Below are 22,223 nucleotides of genomic sequence, written 5' to 3'. Positions count from 1 at the left end.
GTATTCTGGCCCGAGCTCCTAGATTTGGCAGTCCTGTGTGTGTGTGTGTGTGTGTGTGTGTGTGTGTGTGTGTGTGTGTGTGATATGCTTGGTTGTGTGAATGAATGGCATGTGTGGAGGCCATGACTGTAAGCTAGTGTGCAAGTGATTTTTAACTGTGTCTGTCTGCAGCCTAATGTGTCAGCTTTACAGTAAGTAGCAATTTATCTTTTACTACATATAGAAAGATGAAACATGATTCATACTCATTTTGTCATATATTAAATTAAGAATAAATGCTACAAAGGAATATCATACTCCATCTTGTCTTAAGATTGACAACTTGCTTCAAATGTAAAGAAATGTAAAACTGTGCACTTTGCCAAATGAAAAAGTGCCGTATCCTATGATTATAACATCAGCAATGAGTCACTGTTGGAAATGGCCAACTCGTACAAGTACCTGGGTGTAACACCTTGTAGGAACATGAACTGGAACTCAGACATGGGTAAAGCAGGTGGTAGACTTCAGTTTATTGGTAGAATACTGAGGAGGTGCATTCAGTCTACAAAGGAGATTGCTTACAATCACTTGTGTGACCAGTTCTAGAATATTGCTCAACTGTGTGGGAACCATACCAAACAGAGGAGGGGAGAAAGGAGAAAAAGATGGTGATGAAGAGGGAGAAAAGGAAGAAAGAGAGAAGGGAGATGGTTGAAAGGAGAGTACAAAACAGGATGTGAGAGGGGGAAGGACAGGGAGAATGCCTGCATTGGGAGGACATGAGGGAAGAGTGGAGGGAGAAGGCTGAGCAAGATCTGTATGAGGGAGGAGTTGGTTGGTTGGATTAAAAGAGGAGGAAAGGGACCAAACTACAAGATCATCAGTCCCTGAATGTTCTGAATAAAACAATGCCACAAGTGTGAGAATAACTGACAAAATGGAATGAAAGAAAAAATCACAAAAAATTGCAAAAAAATATGTAAATGGACAAAAGTGGAAAAGAAAACCACAGAAACACAAGAAATGGGAGAAGAGATTAAAACAGCAAAGCAGATTACCATGCCTGGCTGACAATGAGAATAAAAAGGAGAAGCCAGCCACTCTGCAAGACATTGAAACCTCCACCCTAGAAGCACTCAGGTGGAGGACACAGAGGGATAAAGGACATGTGCTAAAACTTATATTAAATGATAAAACCCACCCTCACGAATAAAACTGAATCAGTTGATGAGGTGTTAACAGATAAAATTAGTGGCAACGAGTCTGGTAACCCAAGATTTCGTCACTGGGCAGTCAAAGTGGGAAGTGTACCAGAATACGGGTCACTGTCAACCAGGTGCCGCACCGACACTCGGGCTGGTTTTCACGGCGCAGGAGATAACCACGGTCACCCAAGCATGGCCAATGCGGAGCTGGCACAGGACAACTGATTCCCTGCGAAATGCCTGCAGCAAAGGCTTCCACACATTCGTAATCTCCTTAACGACATGCATTTTGTTGTGTGTACTGTTATGCCAGTCTGTCTCCCAAAGCCAAAAAACCCTAGAACATAAGTCAGAATGCAGGTCAGGTTCAGAGACGCCCATCTCCAGAAGTGGTTTACTAGTAGCCTGTTTTGCCAGCCTGTCGGCACGTTCATTGCCTGGGATGCTGACGTGTCTTGGGGTCCACACAAATACCACTGAACGATGGGACCGTTCAAGGGCGTGGATGGACGCTACCAAAGAATGGCAAGGGTAGCACTGGTCGATAGCTTGCAGGCTGCTCAAAGACTCAGTACACAGAGGAAACAATACCCTGGGCCATGAAAGGATATACTGAAGTACATGAGAGATGGCCACCAGCTCTGCAGTGAATACACTGCAGCCATCGGGCAAGGAATGCTGTTTAAAATGGCCTCTGTCGACGTACGCAAAGCCAACGTGACCATCAGCCATCGAGCCGTCGGTGTAAACCACTTCAGAGCCCTGGAACACGTCAAGAATCGAGAAGAAGTGACAGTGGATAGCAGCGGGGTTAATGGAGTCCTTAGGGTCATACAAAAGGTCTAGATGAATCTGCAGCCTAGGTGTACATCATGGAGGTGTACGTGGACGGACCTGGATGGGAGTGCAAAAGGATAGGTCGAAATGGGAGTAGGTGTGCAAGGAGTCGGAAAGGAAAGTGGGTGCTCCACTGTTACGACAGAAGAGGTTAATTTGATTAAGAAGGTCAACCAAGAGGGCACCTCTCTTACAGGTCATGGGAGAACCCCAAACGGGATTATGCGCAGTCATCGAGTAGCAAAAATGGGGTAGGTAGATGCCCAATAAGCTAAAGGAAGTCTGCCATGGTGACATCAAATGACGGAAGTGCATATATGGTACAGATGGAAAAAGTCAGGTGGGGAAGGAAAAGGCGAACTGCATCAGCCTGAAGATGGGTAGTCATGGAAATGGATTGACTATGAAGGTTATCTCATATAGCAGCACGATGCCCCCAAGAGATGGAATGCCAACCTCAGGGGGAAGGTCAAAATGAATTGGTAAGTAAAGTGAAACCTCAAAGCGGTCATGAGGGAGCAATTTCGTTTCCTGAAGGCAGAGTACAAGGGGATGCTGCGATGCTAAAAGAAGCTGTAAATCCTCTTTGTGAGACTGAAGGCTGCGAGCATTCCACTGGAAGACAGTCAGGAGGAGGAAGAGATGTAGGGGTGTAAACTCGGCAGCCGCCGAGTGACAGCCGGTGTGGAGTTGCTACTGCAGCGCACAGATGCACGAGGATCCTGCTCCATGGGGTCCACAGAAGCATCGGCTTGCTTGTGTGGTCAGTCCATTGAGTCCAACACTGAAAAACAGTTGGTGGTGCGCACCAGCAAGACAGAGGCCGGCAGGGATAAGGTACCAGACAGCAAAACTGTCAAACAGGACCTTCAAGTTGGTGAAGGAGAAGACTGTTTGCCTTTAACGGACTACTTCGAGCCTTTCCAGTTAGAGGAAGGCTCAGGTGGTGTTTGGCTGGAGGGACAGAGGAAGTCTTCACAGGAGTACTCCTCCTGTCCTTTCCTGCCTACTGGTTGTGTAGTTGTTGGCTTTGCCCATTGAGGTGAGAGTTTTACAGTTTATTGCACAGTCAGAAGGGGGATGGCGATGCTATCTTGTCACTGGCCAACTTCACAACCCCAGAGCCAAATTTCAGATCACATGTCTGCGTGGCCATGTCCTTCATGGAGTGAGGGGTAACAAGAACAGAACTATAGGTGCCAGATGAGAGAACATGGGGTTTCTGACTAGCCAGTAACTTGACAGCTACTGGGTGAGGCACCTTTTCCTTTACCTGAATCTCTTGGACAGCTTTGTCACTGGCCAACTTCACAACCCCAGAGCCAAATTTCAGATCACATGTCTGCGTGGCCATGTCCCTCATGGAGTGAGGGGTAACAAGAACAGAACTATAGGTGCCAGATGGGAGAACATGGGGTTTCTGACTAGCCAGTAACTGGACAGCTACTGGGTGAGGCACCTTTTCCTTTACCTGAATCTCTTGGACAGCCCGCTCATCTAGATACATGGGGCAATCCTGAGAGGAGGTGGTGTGGCCGCCATTGCAGTTGATACAGCAGGGAGGAGGATGCAGACAATCGCCCTCGTGCACTTCCCTACCACAGGTTGGCTGGGTGTTGACGAGATGTTCAAGTGTGATTGAACTGATGACACTGGTAGCAGTGCATCAAGTTCGGAATGTATGGCCGGACTGTGACAATTTCATAGCCTGCTTTGATCTTTGATGGCAGCACCACTCTATCAAAGGCGAGGAAAAGAGTGCCAGTGGGCACTAAGGAAGAATCTACCTTCTTCAATACACGATGGACAGCAATGACACGCTGAATGGAGAAGTAAGATCGTATTTCGGCCTCAGTTAGACCGTTGAGCAGCCTGGTATAAATTACACCACAGGAAGAATTCAAAGTACGACGAAACAGGGTAGCCGTGGAGAAGTGAGGCAGCAAAGCACGTGTTGCGTTTGGGAATCAGAAGCAGTCTTCGAAAGCAAAGTGGCATTCTGTAAATGAGAGCAGGATTTCACAGGGCCAGCAATTCCATCATGCCTTTCTGAATAATAATAAACGGATGTACTGTGGCGAAGGACTGACAGTCTTCAGTACGTGAGACCACAAGCAACTGTGGTGCAGTGGGAAAGGCCTTTGAATCAATAGACTCAGTATGTTTACATCTGGTAGATGTTGAATGGGGAGATGATTGACTCATCGCGAGAAAATCCTCCATGTTTGCCAGCGTCTCCAATGGTGTGCTCCTTCCAACTGGGGGCTCCCTTCACAAGGGGGCACACCCATCTTAGGTGAAAGCTCACACATCAGATCACACCTCCTGAACACGTGACAGAGGGACCAATGGCCAATTTGGGAAGGTTGCAGCTCAGGCAATCACCCCTTCCTGGGCCTGGCCTGTACCAGGGGGTACGTGCAAACCCTACCTGTTGACCTGGGGGCTGGGAATTAAGCGTTACTCAGTCACCTGTTATGCATCAGACATGTGGGCCAGCCTTCAGGAGCACGCAGGGAGAAAGACGAAAAAAGAGGATACTCAACATCAAAGCAGAGGAATGAGAGGAGAAGGGAAACAAAGATAGGAAAAGGGAGCCAAAAACAAAGGTGAGACTGTTCGTACGTAAGCGACAGAATGCATAACATTCCCAAGAAGTCCCAAGACGTCTTCAACAAGGGGGGGGGGGGGGGGGGGGGATAGCAAGAGGATACACATGCAGCACAGAAGGGGAGAAATGCTGGAGACCTGTGGTAGCCAAGTACAAACCCACCAAAGAGTGGCGAGCCCCCTGGGGGCGGGGGTGGAGTGGGGGGTTAGATTTGGTGGCGGTAAAAGACATGATGGGCACATTTTGCTCAAAACCCTTGAAAAGGCAGCTGGGCTTGCACTGGAATATGTTGGTCACAGTTACAGCAAAACCTTGTATTAACAAACCCACTTTTAATGAAGAGTGAAAAATGCCATGGGGGGAAAAATGCAAAGAAAAAATGACAACACTATTATGTGTAAACAATGATGGAAGTGAGAAGTTGCCTCCATTAGTAATAGGAGTTTGTTGTTACAATGATAATGATGATGATGATGATTATGATGATGATGATGATGAAGAAGAAGAAAAGAAGGCCATTTCATGAAGGTTTGCTGTCACTGTGCAATGAACTGATACCAGGTAGTTCAAAACATGCTACTTTGTAAATATGAGTGTAACAACAGTGCTTGGATGATAACAGAAATCTTTATGAGACTTTTTAGGCATTTAGATGCCAATACAGCTGCAACAGGAAGGAAAATTGTATTTGATATTGACCACTGTCCAGTAAATTTCGAAGGAACATAAATCTCCGTTTTCTTCTTCCGAAATGCACAAGTCATCTGCAACCTCTGGGCCTGGGCTTCTGACACTCAATATAAAGTAGCTGTTGTGTAGAGGTCAATTTCATTCGTTGAGAAGAAGGAAGTGATGAGACTCAGCATTTCACAGGGTGTGAATATGTTTGTTGCTGCCTGCAACTGTGTAACACAATATGCTGCGTTATTCTGTTTCATACAAGACTGGCTGTGGTACATCAGTTGCTGCTGAAGACGACATTGTTCTGCAAGAAGAACGGAGGAGAATCACTGATATTTCTGAAAATGTGACATTCAAGAACTTTTTTGTTGTGATGATGATGTCCGACTTCCACATCCAGGATTAACGCAAGTCAAATACTTGTGAAGGAACACTGACATAGGAGTTGGTGGTTGTATGACGATGATGATAGCATTTTTTCTTTTCAAATGTTGTTTGTTTTGGGAAATGTTAAGTCAAAGCCTTCTTATGTTTACCTTAGTTGCCATGGTATTAGTAAATAAACAAATCCTTTTACTATTGAAAACATAATCAAGAGAGGACTCTTTCTCTACAGTTCTTATTGGAGTAGTTTTTATTATGTACTGAACATCCATCCTCCATCATGAATCGAACTGGCTAATTCTGGATGGTGTCACCAAAAAGCATGCGGTACTGACATCAGTTGGAGAACATGTTGTATCCCCCTTCCAGTCATGTGTGTGACATCTGATCAGCCTTATTCTTATTGCACTAATATGGATTGTACATTTCTGGCTAAGATGTATTCTAATTATCAATTGTAGACATGCACCTGACATGTGGACTTGCAAACTGCAATGCGCCTGAACCCAGATGTTCGTACGCTGAAAGATTAACCAATACAAATTTATTGAACAACAAGATCTTTCAAAGAAAACACTAACTTCTTGTGGAGGCAGGCACTTTTTGTGGAGGCAGGCACTTTTTGTGGGGGGTGGGGAGGTGGGGGAGGGGGTGGGGTGGGGGGAGGGAACACGTCATTTGATTGTGGAAGGCTAAACTGTGTTAAAACATCTGATTTAGAGGAGCTGAGTACTACATACTGAGGGCAACAATGGCAGCAGTATCAAATAAATACCAGAAACTGATAATGTGAGTCATGTGACAGTGTGTAAAGTGTTATGAGACAACTCCTTTATCAACAGCATCTTCAGAGAGCGTAAGTTCTTACTGAAACAGATTTTCAGTCCAGAAAAGTGTTACGTACTTGGTTACTGGGGGTGTGTTCTCAGGACAAACCTATTCATCGATGAAGCAAAGTTTACTAGAAATTGAGTGCAGAATTTTCACAACACTCATGTAAGACCGGATGAGAATCCTTTCGTAGTTTTGGAAACAAGATGTCAACGGCTGTTTAGTATTAATACTCAAGCTGGCATTAGAAGGGGCAGATTAACTGGACCTTTCATTTTCCATAGGACACTGACTATAACATCATACAGCGAATTTTTAAAGGAATATTTAAACATTTTGCTGGAAAATATTCCACTGCATTTACATCAGAACATGTGGTTCATGTGCGATGGGGTACCATCTTATTTTGCTCTGCAAGCAAGAACAGTTTGAAAGCAGCATTTCCAAAATAAATGGATAGGTTGTGGAGCAGCAACATCTTAGCCTACTTGATCTCCTGATCTCAATCCACTGGAGGGGGGCGGGGCGGCATTTAGAGAACTTAAGTGTATTCAAGACCTTTTGCAAATGCTGACATTCTTCCCCAGCCTGTTCAAGAAAGATTTCTGTGAATACAGCAGACACCTGGAATAAGGGGGCAAGTAAGAGTAGCTTGAAGGTGGTTCCAATGAACCTCCTGCCAGGCATTTAGCTGTGAACTGTAAGGTAATCATGTACATGCAGAAGTGTAGATGAAGACAATATGTGATATGGTTTTTAGAAGCTTCTGTTAGAACTAATGGTAGACATTTCAAGCATTTCATATAATCACCAAAAGACAACATTTGAAAAGATAAAAAACATTTTTAGAACCAAGCAGGAAATTTGAAAACAGGAAGACAGAAATGAAACAAACATGTACCAACAAGAAAAGTGTTTAACTAAGTAAACAGAAAAAAACCGTCTTTTGCATATATGAACTTTTTTTGTTTCTTTTTAAGTCCTCTATCCATTCTGCAGAGGTTTCCCACACATTAGTTACACAATGTATATTTACTGCATTTAAATTGGTAGCACAGGATAATAGTAATTTTGCACTTAAATAGCACTTATATTGGTGATCACATAAACTATCTTTAAGTATAATTCTCGGCCACTTCTTCCATGTAGTCTGGCAAAACCTTCATTTAAGGAAAACCCCTGTTTAAGGAAAAAACAGTTGGGTTATGAGATGGAACACCAGCAATGTGAGGTGGCACAAAATGCACTTGCATCAGTGGTGTGCAAAAAGGTTACAATGATCACCAGGTGATTTGTGTGGGATTCAGTGTTTCGTGCATCAAGAAGCACTTTGTACAAAATTTGCAGACATGGATAATGCAATGAAATTGATGGTATGAATAGTAAATTTTCTCCAGCACTGTGATTTTTGATACAATTTCAACTGTTTTTGATGGAACTGAACAAAGAGCATGGAGACATATTTATTGCTGTGGAGTACATTGGTTAAGTCAAGAGGAATGCCTGTAATGACATTTTGATTAAAGACACACTATCGTTCAAATTCTGAAGGAAAAAGAAAGCAGGATGCAACACCAGAAAATCTGGGATGGATTGCAGACTTTGTATTTTTAGTGTGCTTGATGGCACACTTAAACACCGTCAGCAAGATTTTGCAAGATGAAAAGTAACTTGTTTCTGTTTTGAAAGGAAACATGGAAGCATTTAAAAAGAAAGTCATATTGTGGAAGGGACCTATGACAAAAACCCCACTCCATTCCCCTACATGCTCTGATGCTGAATAAAATGCAAATTTTGAAGAATTAACTGCACTGTTGGAAGAAACACGACGACTGTTTTCTAAATAATGTAAGACAAATCCATTCTCACACTTGTTTTTGAACTGTGAAGACCATCAGCTGTATCAGTTCAAAGTGTCCCTGTCCATTTGCAGATGGAACAGATCGATCTACAACGTTATTCTCATTTAAACGACAAAGTCCTACATCACACAACTGTGCACTTGCGAATGGAAGAGATTAGCCAAATAATTCCAGTTAAAAAGGTGTATTTCTTACATTAAAACTGTCCAGGAGTTCTAAAGAAGGTTTACCTTACGAAAAAATTTTACATCTTTATAAAAGGTTTTTCTTTTTTGATTATGAAACTAAATATGTCACGATTATGTGGCTACCTGAGTGATGAAAATCTACAAAAATGTCTGTGCCTGTCTATGTGCCAGCAGTTCATGCTGGCTATAAATTTTATTATGCCTTCTGTGAACCAAAAATTAATAAATACCAGTAACAATTTGTTTTGTTTGTGAGCTATGCTGACGAGAAATGTAACCACTGCAATTTTGACAGAGCGACAGTAAATATAAATTTCTTTCTTTCGCATGTAGTTAGTATCATTTATTCTAACCTAACAGAGTGCTATAAAAGCTAGTTGTTTTGGCTCTCTCTCTAGGTGTGCAAAAATAGCTTGTTTAATGTAGTTGCAAATCCAGCTTTATTTTTTATTTGCTTTAGATATATTCCACATCTACATCTACATGGATACTCTGCAATTCACACTTAAGTGCCTGGCAGAGTGTTCATTGAACCATTTTCATACTACTTCTCTACCATTCCACTCTCCAATGGCGTGTGGGAAAAAGGAACACCTAAATCTTTCCGTTCGAGCTTTGATTTCTCTTAATTTATTATGATCATTTTTCCCTACATAAGTGGGTGTCAACAAAATATTTTCACATTCGTAAGAGAAAATTGGTGATTGAAATTCTGTAAATAGATTTCGCCGCATAGAAAATCGCCTTTTGTTTCAGTGACTGCCACCCCAACTCGTGTATCATATCAGTGACACTCTCTCCCATCTTGCGCGATAACACGAAACGGGCTACCCTTATTTGCACTTTTTCGATGTCCTCCATCAATCCTACCTGGTAAGGATCCCACATTGTGCACCAATATTCTAACAGAGAACGGACAAGTGTAATGTAGGCTGTCTCTTTAGTGGATTTATCGCATCTTCTAAGTGTTCTGTCAACAAAGCGCAGTCTTTGTTTCGCCTTCCCCACAATATTATCTATGTGGTCTTTCCAATTTAAATTGCTCATAACTGTAATTCCTAGGTATTTAGTCGAATTGACAGCTCTTAAGATTTGTGCGATTTATCATATACCGAAAATTTATCGGATTTCATTTAGTACCCATGTGAATGACCTCACACTTTTATTTGTTTAGTGCCAATTGCTACTTTTCGCACCATACAGGAATTCTCCCTAGATCATTTTGTAATTGGAATTGATCGTCTGATGATTTTACTAGACGGTAAATTACAGTATAATGGAGCTGCTCAGATTATCACCTAGATCATTTATGTAAATCAGGAACAGCAGAGGACCCATGACTCTACCTTGCGGAATGTCAGGTATTACTTCTGTTCTACTCAATGATTTACCATCTATCACTGCGAAATGTGACCTCTCTGAGAGGAAATCATGAATCCAGTCACACATTGCATGCATACTCCATATGCAAGCAATTTGATTAATATATCTCAAAACAAAGATGACATCTCTGCCCAAACTCTTTGCCTTTACAAATGTCTGCTTGTGTCTGTATATGTGCAGATGGATATGTGTGTGTGTGTGTGTGTGGGGGGGGGGGGGGGGGGGGGCGCGCGCGCGAGCATATACCTGTCCTTTTTACCCCTAAGGTAAGTCTCTCCGCTCCCGGGATTGGAATGACTCCTTACCCTCTCCCTTAAAACCCACATCCTTTTGTCTTTCCCTCTCCTTCCCTCTTTCCTGATGAAGCAACCGTTGGTTGCGAAAGCTTGAATTTTGTGTGTATGTTTATGTTTGTTTGTGTGTCTATCAACCTGCCAGCACTTTCGTTCGGTAAGTCACATCATCTTTGCTTTTAGATATATTTTTCCCACGTGGAATGTTTCCCTCTATTGTATTTATATCATCAATTTGATTAATAGTAGCTTGTGAGGAACGGTATCAAAAGCCTTATGGAAATCTAGGAATATGGAATCAATCTGAGATCCCTTGTCGACAGCACTCATTACTTCATGGGAATAAAGACCTAGCTGTGTTGCACAAGAACAATATTTTCTGAATCCGTTTTGGTTATGTATCAATAAGTTATTTTCTTCAAGGTGATTCATAATGCTCGAGTACTATATATGCTCCAAAATCCCGCTGCAAATTGAGGTCAGTGATATGGGTCTGTAATTCAATGGGTTACTCCTATTTCCTTTCTTGAATATTGGTGTGACCTGTGCTACTTTCCAGTCTTTAGGAACAGACCTTTCGCAAGTGAGCGGTTGTATATGATTGCTAAGAAAGGCACTATTGTGTCTGCATACTCTGAAAGGAACCTGATTGGTATACCAACTGGACCGGAAGACTTGCCTATCTGAAGTGATTTGAGTTGTTTCGCAACACCTAAGATATCTACTTTTATGTCACTCATGCTAAAAGCTGTTCTGATTTCGAATTCTGGAATATTTACTTCGTCTTCTTTCATGAAGTAATTACACTTTAGTGGCACCATCATCAGTAACATTTCCATCGCTGTCTCACAGTGACGATATTGACTGTTTTTTGCCACTGGTGTACTTTACATATGACCAGAATCTCTTTGGGTTTTCTACCATATTTTGAGACAATGTTTCATTGTCGAAACTATTAAAAGCATCTCGCATTGACGTCCGAACTAAATTTCGAGCTTCCAAGAAACTTAGCCAGTCTTGGGGATTTTGCGTTCTTCCGAATTTAGCATGCTTTTTTCGTTGCTTCTGCAACAGTGTTCTGACATGTTTTGTGTACCATGGTGGATCAGTCCTATCTCTTATTAACCTATGCAGTATGAATTTATCTATTGCTGTCGATACTGTACCTTTGAATTTTAGCCTTATCTGGTCTACACTTACATATTTAGCTTGGAAGGAATGGAGACACTCTCGTAGGAAGGCATCAAGCGAATTATTATCTGCTGTTTTAAATAGATATATTTTGAATTTATTTTTAGTGGTTTTAGTTGATATGGTTTCGAGCCTTGCTACAATGACCTTGTGTTCACTAATCCCTGTATTCGTCATGATGCTCTCTATTAGATCAGGATTATTTGTGGCTAAGAGGTGAATTGTGCTTTCATAACCATTTACAATTTGTGTGGGCTCATGAACTAATTGTTCAAAGTAATTCTGAGAGACAGCATTTAGTACAATTTCGGAAGATGTTTTCTGTGTACCACCGGCTTTGAACATGTATTTTTGCCAACAAATCGAGGGTAGGTTGAAGTCTCCACCACTTATAACTGTATGAGTGGGGTACTTATTTGTAATGAGATTCAAGTTTTCTTTGAACCGTTCAGCTATTATATCATCTGAGTCAGGGGATCGGTAGGAGGAGGATCGGTAGAAGGAACCAATTATTATTTTGGTACAGCTGTTGAGTATAACCTCTACCCATAGTAATTCGCAGGAACTATCTATTTCAACTTCACTACAAGATAAACTACTACCAACAGACACAAACACACCACTACCTACTTTATTTAATCTATCCTTTCTGAACACGGATTGCGCCTCTGTAAAAATTGCAGCAAAATTTATCTCCGACTTTAGCCAGCTTTCTGTTCCCATAAAGATTTCAGCTTCAGTGTTTTCTATCAGTGCTTGAAGCTCTGGTACTTTTAAAACACAATTACGACAATTTACAACTACAATACTGACTGTTGCTTGGTCGATTCTTGTCGTTTCTTTGCCCTGTACCCTTTGAGACTGGAGCTCTTTCCGATCTTTCCTGAGACTGTCTAACCTAAAAATCTGCCCAGTCCATGTCACACAGCCCCTGCTACCCGTGTAGCTGCATCCTGTGTGTAGTGGACACCTGACATATTTAGCGGAACCTGAAACCCCACTACCCTAAGGTGCAAGTCGAGGAATCTGCAGCCTACACGGTCTCTTGCACCAACAGTCAGTAACAGTATAATATTGCTCTTCATGATGTGTTGTATAGATATACTATTTCAGTGCATGCATGTCTGAAGGAACAGGCATTGCATCAACAACATATATTAAATATATGAAATGTATTTGGCTTTTCAATATCATCATTCCATTATACTGCTGAAGGTTGTCCATATTTGCAACTGCCAATATTCATATTCTACAGAGCTCAGATTTTTGAATTTCATAATACAGTATAACAACAAACCAAGCAGCATGCAATTCAGTGTTCTGTGCAGCTCCTGTTAGCTGGTGCCCACGCTGGTAAGTTCGATTGCCTTCTGGAAGCCACAAATCCTTAACAAACAAGAGATTCAGCCTTTGCTACTACTTCAATGGCTCGACATGTCTTGATTACATTCTTGGCACCTCAACTCAGACAATGCCATGTGGCTTGTGACCTTAGCTTCCACACACCACTGGTGTTCATTTTATCAGTGAAGTTTCATATTTGGAAATAGTTTATCACAGATTGTCACAGTTCGTACACAACACGTATCATACTGTGTCTTCTGCACCTCAGTTTTGAACTGCGCTTTCTCAGAAGACTTCAGGGTTCTGTAGTAAAGTCCGATACCAGACACCTGGTTCATTCCCCTCAGTATCAGAGCTGGATTCATATGCAACTGCAGCAATTGGGCCTGAATCTGTATTCATGCCAGTGCAAAAAGGTGAGCTGGCATCTACATGCATCTCACCACCGTCTCATCAACATGACACTGTCTTGTATAAGCATGTTCAACATCGTCGGTCCACTATCTTTTCCCAGCAACTGTCAATATCTGTTGACAGTTATCATCTGATTTACATGCTGGATGGAGGCCACTTCCATTCATGAAATTTCGATCAAAACAGAAACTGAAATCTTTGTTTGGCCCTAGAAATCCTGTTTTGGATGCCCCATCATGTCACTTCAGTTTGTGGGCATCAATTTCTCTCTGCACTTTGTCAGACATCTGCAGATCTAGTACCTATTATACTACCAGCTATCACTCTGTTGCTAACGACATGGTGGAACCACTGCCCTGCACATTTACCAGCCGCTGCTTTGCCCACAGTACTCAGACCTGCTCCTGATACTGCAGTATAGGGACAAGACATTCTCCACTCATCTGAATGGGGTCACAACACCTATCTCATACATATGTGGTGGAACTACTCTCACCCAGCAAGCGCAGCACCATTGAAGTGCTGTTTCCCTCGTCTACCACCCGCACCAATCACAACACCAATGCCAGTTCCTCTGACGCTACTTACAATTCACTGCCAGCTGGCACTGCCCCTTACACACCACCAGTCAATGCCGCCTCCAACATTGCTCCCAACCTGCCACCAGCCACCTACTTGACCGACATGCCACCCAGCATCTGGCATCCTCATGTAGCCCCTGCACTCATAGCCATTGATTGACAAAGACTCTGCCAACTCCACAGGTGTCCAACATGGAGCTGCTACTGTTAGCACCCGCACCTTTGGGGCAGTGGTGTTATGTCATGTGCTCCCAGTGGTGTGCACAGGAGCTGCTCATGGCCAGTCTCTCAGTGGAGACAACAAGGGAGACTGTGAGGGTGCCTCTTAGCCCAAGTTCCATGGCCTAAACCAGCTGTTTCATGTGGTTTCAGTCATGCCACTGCCATGAGAATGCCACCCAACTGTCATCCCCAGCTGGCACTGAGCACCCTCCAGTTCCATTGGCGATGGCGTTTACCTCTCGAAAGGTGGGAACTGTGCGGCAATTCCACTGACAGCAGTAGATTACATGCCATGCTCGCCAAACGTCAGCAGCTGGTAGACCTTTGACCCCCACACACTCTGGAAGAGATGTGCTCATAACAGTCACTAGATGCAATCTTTGCTCCTGCTTTGACATGTCTCCCTCTCCCACCTGCACTTTCCGAAGTTCAACTCACAAATTACCACATGGCTTGTAGGCTTAGATACTGTGTCTCATCAAAGTTTGTTTTAACAGTCAAGTTTCATATTCAGTACTAGTTTGCCAAAGATTCTTAAAGTCTGAAGTGCAAAAGGTAATCTACTTTATCTTCCATGCCCCAGGTTTGAAATCCACCTTATCCGAAGACTTTAGGGTTCTGCAGAGAAGTCTGATACTCAGTTCATTCCCCAGGAATTATCACTGGAAGTGTAGTGGTCACAGTTCACTGTGATTACAACCAAGTACCTGGTGACTATTTTACTCATTTCTTGCCCAGTCGTTTTGGCACCTCTTTACCACCAAGCATGCCCAGAAACAAATTCCTTTATGGACGTGTTGGCTCCCTTCATTGCCACACATGTCCATTTCACTTTATAACTTAAATATCTCCTCTTTTTATTGTCCATTACCTTGCTGTCACGTGTGAGATATGGACGCTACCCAGTGAACAGACTTCCTGTCCAGTGATATTAATTTAATATTTCTTGGTGTCTATTTCTGGAATCAAATAACGTAAAATTCAGGATGGAACAGTGACAATATTTTGAACAGGATAGATTCCTACTCACCGTATAGTGGAGATGTTGAGTTGCAGGCAGGCACAACAAAAAGACTGTTAAACAAGTAAGCTTTAGGCCAAGGTTTTTTGTTGCGCCTATCTGCAACTCAACATCTTCAGTATATGGAGAGAGCAATCTATCCTTCTAATAACATTACTTTTAGAATTGCAGTATGTGAACTTTGTCCCAATGATATCTTTTGTGGTGGTTTTATTCAGCATCTATTGAAGTATGCTGTCCTAGAATGAGACAAAAAGTGCCAGACCTCGTCTCATCAAACATCATAATTTGTTACTAACACCTATCTTGTTTCTGAGCTACACTGCTACAAGTAAGTTAAATTCATTACTCTCCTAAACTTCTTGTTTTGTTGTAGTAGCCAGATCTCTGGGGCAAAGTTGGGATTACTTTTGTCAAAATCAACATTAAGTTTCATTTCTAAGCCTGCGAAATCATGCCAACTAGCTTACATGTTCCTTACGGTGTTTTGTATTATTATGTTATATAATTACTTGTTTAAATTTATGTATGCTTGGAAGTGTGCTTAAAGTGCTAGGACATAGAAAACTGATTTCCGAGTGCTAGCCACTAATAATAACAAAGTCATTCCTACAGAGTTATTCAAGTTGCTATGGGAGATTAAAATTTAGATCTCTTGGGGGACTAGAAACCATTAACAAGACTAGGAAAAGAAAGAAAAACAGAAGGAAAACATGGACTGTGAATGAAAGGGCAAGCTGCACAGATCATATTTAATCAGCATGGGTCACGAAAGATGGCTGTCCACCTGAAGACATTAGAAGATTTCAGATGGATTATGTAAAGGCAAGAGAGAGATTCTGCAAAACCAGATTTTAAGCTGCAAAACATTTCCAGTAGCACCTGCAGACTTTCACCATAATTTTTTGCTCATGAACTGCAGATTCAAACTCAAGAAATTGCAAAAATGTAGGAAATTGAGAATGTAGGACCTGCATAAGATGAAAACAACCAGAATTTGCTGATAGTTTCAAAGAGCGCACTAGGCAACTGATGAATGAAATAAGGAAAAGGAAACAGTAGAGGACAAATATCTAGATTTGAGAAATCTTATCGAAAGGCAGCATATGAACAACTACATAAGGAGACAAGGCTCAGTAAAAATCATTGGATACTACGTGAGATACTGAAATAAGCTAATGAAGGAGAAAACATAAAACACACAACACCTAAAACTGAGAATCACAGGATGTGAAGAGAAATGAAAAGCTGTAGAAGCATGCAAGACTATGGAAGAAACAGATGCTGCCTATAGGAAAATTTGGAGAAAATAGAAGCACCCTATGAATATTAAAAGCTCAGATGGCATGCAGACTAGTACTAAGTAAGAAGGGAAGACTGAGAGGTGGAAGGAATATAAAGCAGGGCTATACAAAGGAAGCAAACTCGAAGACAATATCATGGACATGAAAGAGGAAGTAGACAATGATGAGATGGTAAAATGATGCCGTAGGGAAATGCAAAAGAACATTTAAGACCCGAGCAGAAACATGACATGTGGTGTAGATGACGTTCCCCCAGACTGAAATCCTATGGGGAGACAGCCATGACAAAACTATTCCAGCTGGGGTGTAAGATATGTGAGCAGCTGAAATACCTTCAGATTTCAAGAGTAACATAATAATTCCAATTACAAAGAAAGCAAGTGCTGGAAGCTGTGAATATTACTGAACCATCGGTTTAATAATTAATGGTTACAGAATACTGACACATATTATTTACAGAAGAATTAAGAAACCGGTAGCTGATGATGGTGGGAAAAACCAATCTGGGCTTCCAAGAAATTTGGCAACAGCAAAACTACATTTATAGCATTTGTACATAAAGAAAAAGTTTTTGACAATGTTCACAGTAAAACCCTCTTTCAAATTCTGAAGGTAGTAGGGATAAAATACAGGTAGTAGAAGGTTATTTACAACTTGAACAGAAATTAGAGTGCAGTTATAAGAGTCGAAGGACCTGAAAGGGAAGCCCACAGTCGAGATGAGAAGGGAGTGATACAGAGGGATAGACTACTCCCAATGTTGTTCAATCTGTTTATTGACCAGGCAGTGAAGAAGGAGAAATTTGGAAAGGGGGTTAAATTTCACGGAGAACAAATAACAATTCTGAATTTTTATACTAAAAACAAAGATTCCAAGACTTACCAAGCGGGAAAGCGCTGGCAGACAGGCACAACGAACAAAACACACACACAGAATTGCTTTCCCGCTTGGTAAGTCTTGGAATCTTTGTTTTCAGCATATTTTTCCCATGTGAAAGTTTCTTTCTATTTTATTTACATCATCATTAATTCTGAATTTTTATTTTATAATATAAATATAAAATTAGCATGCAGCATGTAAAAGACATTTTTATTGTAAACTACTGCAATTTATATACAGGTGCTGTGATAATGGCCACCACAAGAAACTTGTTATATAAGCCCTGCCAGGCATTTCCATTTGGCCTCTACCATAAATTCAGAATTGCAGGACACCCACCGAAGATGCCTTGTTTAACGGGCAAAACATGTTTGGGTCCACAAACAAAATTAAATCTTAATGTGCATCACACAAAAGGCTTTTTTTTTGTAAACTAATGCAATCTAAAAACTTTCAGGTTGGCCGATGATTTTGTCGTAGATGGCAAAGGACTTGGAAGAGCGGTTCAACAGAATATATATTGTCACAAAAAGAGGTTATTAAATGACAATCAAAGTGAAACAACGATGATGGAATGCAAGCAAACTGAATCAGGCAATGCTGAGGGAATTAGACTAAGAAATATGACGTTGGAAGTAGTACACAAGGTTTGCTATTTCAGCAGAAAAAGGAATGGTAATGTCCACAGACAAGAGGAAATAAAATACAGGGGCAAAAAAATAAATGGTAATGACCAAAGAAGAGAGGATATAAAATACAGACTGGCAGTAGCAAGTAAATTATTTTGCCTAAAAGAGAAATTTGTTAACACTGGATATAAATTTGAATGTTAGGGAGCCTTTTCTGAAGGTATAGACATGGAACATGCATGATAGACAGTTGAGACAGGATAAGAATAGAAGCTTTTAAATGTGATGCTACAGGAGGATGCTGAAGATGTGATGGGTACATTGGATAACTAATGAGGAGGTACTAAACCAAAGTGGAGAAAAAAGAAATTTATGGCACAACTTGACTAAAAGAAGAGTCAGAAGATAAGACACATCCTGAGGTCACAAGGAATTGTCATGTTGGTAATGGAAGGAAATGTGAGGTATAACAAATGTGAAAGAAGGCCAAGGTTTGAGTACAATAACAGGGTTCAAATCAATGTCGGTTGCAGTAATTATGCAGAGATGAAGAGCTCTGCACAGGATGGACTAGTGGGGAGAGTTATGTTAAACCAGTCTAAAGACAAAAACAACATCAAATAGGGATTCATGTCTGAAGGGGGCTATAGTGTTAATAGGACACAAAAAGAAAATGAATAATCACGAAAAAAATGCAAAAATTAAGCAAACTCAGTATTACACATACCGAGTAAACATGAAAAATTCTTCAGATAAATAATCAGAGGCTTCAAGAAAAATATTTTGGGAAGAAAAATGAGATGATGATAATGAAAAAAATGGTCTTGAACCTAAAGGAGACGGGGTCAGTATGACAGGTTGTAACACCAATATCGATTGCAGGTAGGTTATACTATACAACTGTGTAACTATGAAGTGGTTGTTCTTTACTAATGAAGGTCACTGAATTGCCAGAGGGAAAGTTGTAGTTTGTAATATAAGTATCGTAAAAAAACTAAAGGATATTTAAAAACAATGAAATTTTATAATATATTTCTGCTCATAAAAGAGAAATTGGACTCGGAATGCTAGTTCATGCTTAGGGAATTTGTATTGTGTAGTATAAAAGATCTAGGGAACCCCCTCTGCGGAAGTGGCTTGGCACACGGTAAAAGGCGGGCAGAATCGGAGAGGAAAGGAATATGTGGAAAACACTGATAAGGAGAAAGGACAGGACGATAGGACATCTGCTAAGACATGAGGGAATGACTTCCATGGTACTAGAGGGAGCTGTAGAGGGCAAAAACTGTAGAGGAAGACAGAGATTGGAATACGTCAAGCAAATAATTGAGGACGTAGGTTGCAAGTGCTACTCTGAGATGAAGAGGTTAGCACAGGAAAGGAATTCGTGGGGGGCGCATCAAGCCAGTCAGTAGACTGATAACAAAAAATAAAAAAAAAATAAAAAAAAAATGGGGACCTACTGGGTGAGCACACTATGCAGTCAGTGGCTAGCCGTTGTAGGGTTAACATCGAAGGGCCAAGTGAGGAATTTGAGAGCCAATTTATACTGAAATTACCTCGGATGTGGTTTTGGCTGTCGTATGGTGCTCTTGTTAATATGGAATGGTTCTAAAACGAGGATAATATGCCGCCAAGAAGACTTTATAAAGTGCATTCAACATCAAGAGTGAGAGACCAGATAGCCGCCATGTGCTTGCCACAACTATTGCATCACTGCCCAGCCAACTTCAGGAACTCAGATATGTATCATAGTACGGACTAGTATGCTTGTGCGAATATTTTTCAATAATAATCCCAGTGGTATAAACATGCGGTTGAACCTTAAAATTGTCCTGATCATGAAACCAGTGCAAGGCCCCATCTAAATGTGCAGAAACCAAGTATCCTGTTTCTAACTATTTAATGTTTGCTTCTGTACTAAATGTGCTAAAGTTCAGTGCCAAAGTGTGTAGTGTTATCGTAAAAATACCTGCTTCACAGGTAATGGATAAGGCACACAAACTGAACCTATATGAAAAGTAATTTTGCTTTTATTATTACTATGAACTATTTTCTGAAGTTAATTGAACTTAATATTTGAATTACTTGCTTGAAAGTATGAACTTATAAACTATTTCAAGTGGGGTTAGAAAGCAATATTGGCAAATTGCATTTTGTTTCTGAAATAGTCACAGAATTTGCCTGTAAAGACAGTTTCAGATTACAGGCCCCTACTATATAAAATAAGTGTCTGTGTAATGTTATTTAACTTCATTTGTGGTGTCTGTATGAAACCAGGACTCTGGGCACGCCCTATTTTAGCCTCATGAGGTCATTAGTAACATCTTATTGCTGAGTTAGGTATTGATTGTAACAGTGACTATTATTACTATGAGTGAAATAACTTAAAATTCCTATGATCGCTGATTTGTGTAAATAGTAACTACTGCTACCCACTACTCACTTTGTCTGGTAGTCACGTGTGTTCATTGCATTATTCAAAAGGAGTATATATGAAAGTCAGTTTAGTAGCTCATATTAAATTTTCTTGAGACATAATGTTTCAAATTATGACGCCTAATTAGGCTGGCAACCATTTATTATTTCATTTGTGTGAATGTCAATACTAGTATTACCTCCCAAGTAAAGTCTTTCCGTTTTCTATTAATTGTCACTTATACAAAATTAATGTTTCGATACCCTCTCTCCACTAGGTATACGAACGGTCAAACATCAAATTCCTCCCAGAGGTTAATGCTAGTTTGTGAGCATAATGTTATACTTGGCACAAACCTGCAGCCTAGTGTTATAAGATCCTACATTATCACTATATTTAAGTTACATATAATGTTTATAAAATCAAGGCAAACATCCTACAAGTTCAAGCATTACAATTATGAATAAAAAATAAGTCATGGGAATGAAGCTCCACCTAATACGAGAGACCCCTCTCAAGGTTGGTCACTGCTCTGGGAAAACACAGATCACAATGTGTGTGGGAACTGGGGAACAGCATGTGGTGAACATGAACACCCTTTGAAGAAAAATACAGGTCTGAAATGGTCTCTTGCATAAGGTGGGATTTCTCCTCAACTAAGCTACAACGTGTAACTTTTTACACATATGAGTATCCTTTGCTGAATATCTTCCTTATACAATGAGCGATTGTCTTCACTTAGTCCACAGTTAACATGGAACATTCTTACTGTTTTTCTTGTTTTACTGCACTCATTTCTTATATACAGGTTTGTTCTATTGTTTTCTTATTATATTCTTTGTTGCTCATCTACCACATTGCATATTTGTTGCTCTTAATTTAGTGAACTCTCATCTTTTTCTCTTGCACTGAAGTTACGACTCACAATTAATATTATCTTACCTGAAGGAAACCAACAAATTTTGTAACACCCCATCCAAGGCGTCTTGTGTCAGGTTCAACAAGAATAAACTGCATTACATCAATAACAAGAAATCGTCGAATTTTGTGTCCTTCTTTGTTAACCACAGTGCATGCAATCAGGTCGCTGTTATCTGCACAAAGAAAAAGCCACATGAAACATGGACACCATATAGTAACAATTTCAAGAATAAACCATATCCTAAAATAGTAACTGGAAGCATGGTGTCAGATGATCACATAAAAATACAGATAATACAGACTGGTTTTATGGTATATTGATAATTTTTACTTTTTGGACCATCTGACTACAATTGAATGAAACACAGTGCTGTGAAATGTGGGAAAAAACGCATTTATAAGAAGAGGAACGGCACCAAAAATGGGGCAGAAGTGTAATATGTACAAAATCATTCATGCAACCTGCCATTGAAGATGCCTTGCACAGAATAAAAGCAAAACGTGTATGGCACAAAAATTGTGTTTCATTCAGTTGTAGTCAAGACAGCCCAAAAAGTAAAAATTATCAATATACTGTAATATTAAATGCATCTGAGGTAGACAGGACTACAAAAGTTGAAGATGTTAATACAGACTGGTTTACTTACTTCAAGGAAACACTGAAGCCCTGTAATTTGTTTCGACTACGCTACCTTGTCCTTCTATTCATTTGGTCTCTGGTAGACACATCACAAGCCCAACATTACAACAATTTTTTATTAATGAATTTTTTTTTTCAGTTTTATTTCTTCATTTTCTCAAGTCACAAGATCTCTTGATTTACACGATTCCCAACACCTACCCATACGAATCACCCCGGTTTAGGAACAAAAACAAGACCCTGAGCATTCTAACATTTTCTGCCCATTAGCAAACATCTTTTCCTGTTTGCAGGGCATTAACTAACCCAAAGCAGATAAATAAGTAATCCACATAGCCTACAATGGAAAACCCAGGACAGAATGGAACAATATTGTGAAAAGGGAAGCTACTCACCATATA

General features: G+C 40.7%; 1 protein-coding gene across 5 annotated transcripts in view; it reads right to left on the bottom strand.

The window, feature by feature from the left end:
- LOC126335531 (protein CLEC16A homolog) overlaps positions 1-22,223 on the bottom strand; it is a 232,100-nt gene that overhangs the window by 73,866 nt on the left and 136,011 nt on the right. For all 5 annotated transcript variants that reach the window (XM_049998900.1, XM_049998902.1, XM_049998903.1 and 2 more), the window contains exon 15: positions 21,204-21,355. In XM_049998900.1, the coding sequence (XP_049854857.1) occupies positions 21,204-21,355 (152 nt within the window). The remainder of the gene's footprint in view (positions 1-21,203; positions 21,356-22,223) is intronic.

This window comes from Schistocerca gregaria, chromosome 2, assembly GCF_023897955.1.
Source record: "Schistocerca gregaria isolate iqSchGreg1 chromosome 2, iqSchGreg1.2, whole genome shotgun sequence".
Classification (NCBI taxonomy): Eukaryota; Metazoa; Arthropoda; class Insecta; order Orthoptera; family Acrididae; genus Schistocerca; species Schistocerca gregaria.
This window is presented reverse-complemented; position numbering and strand designations above follow the sequence as displayed.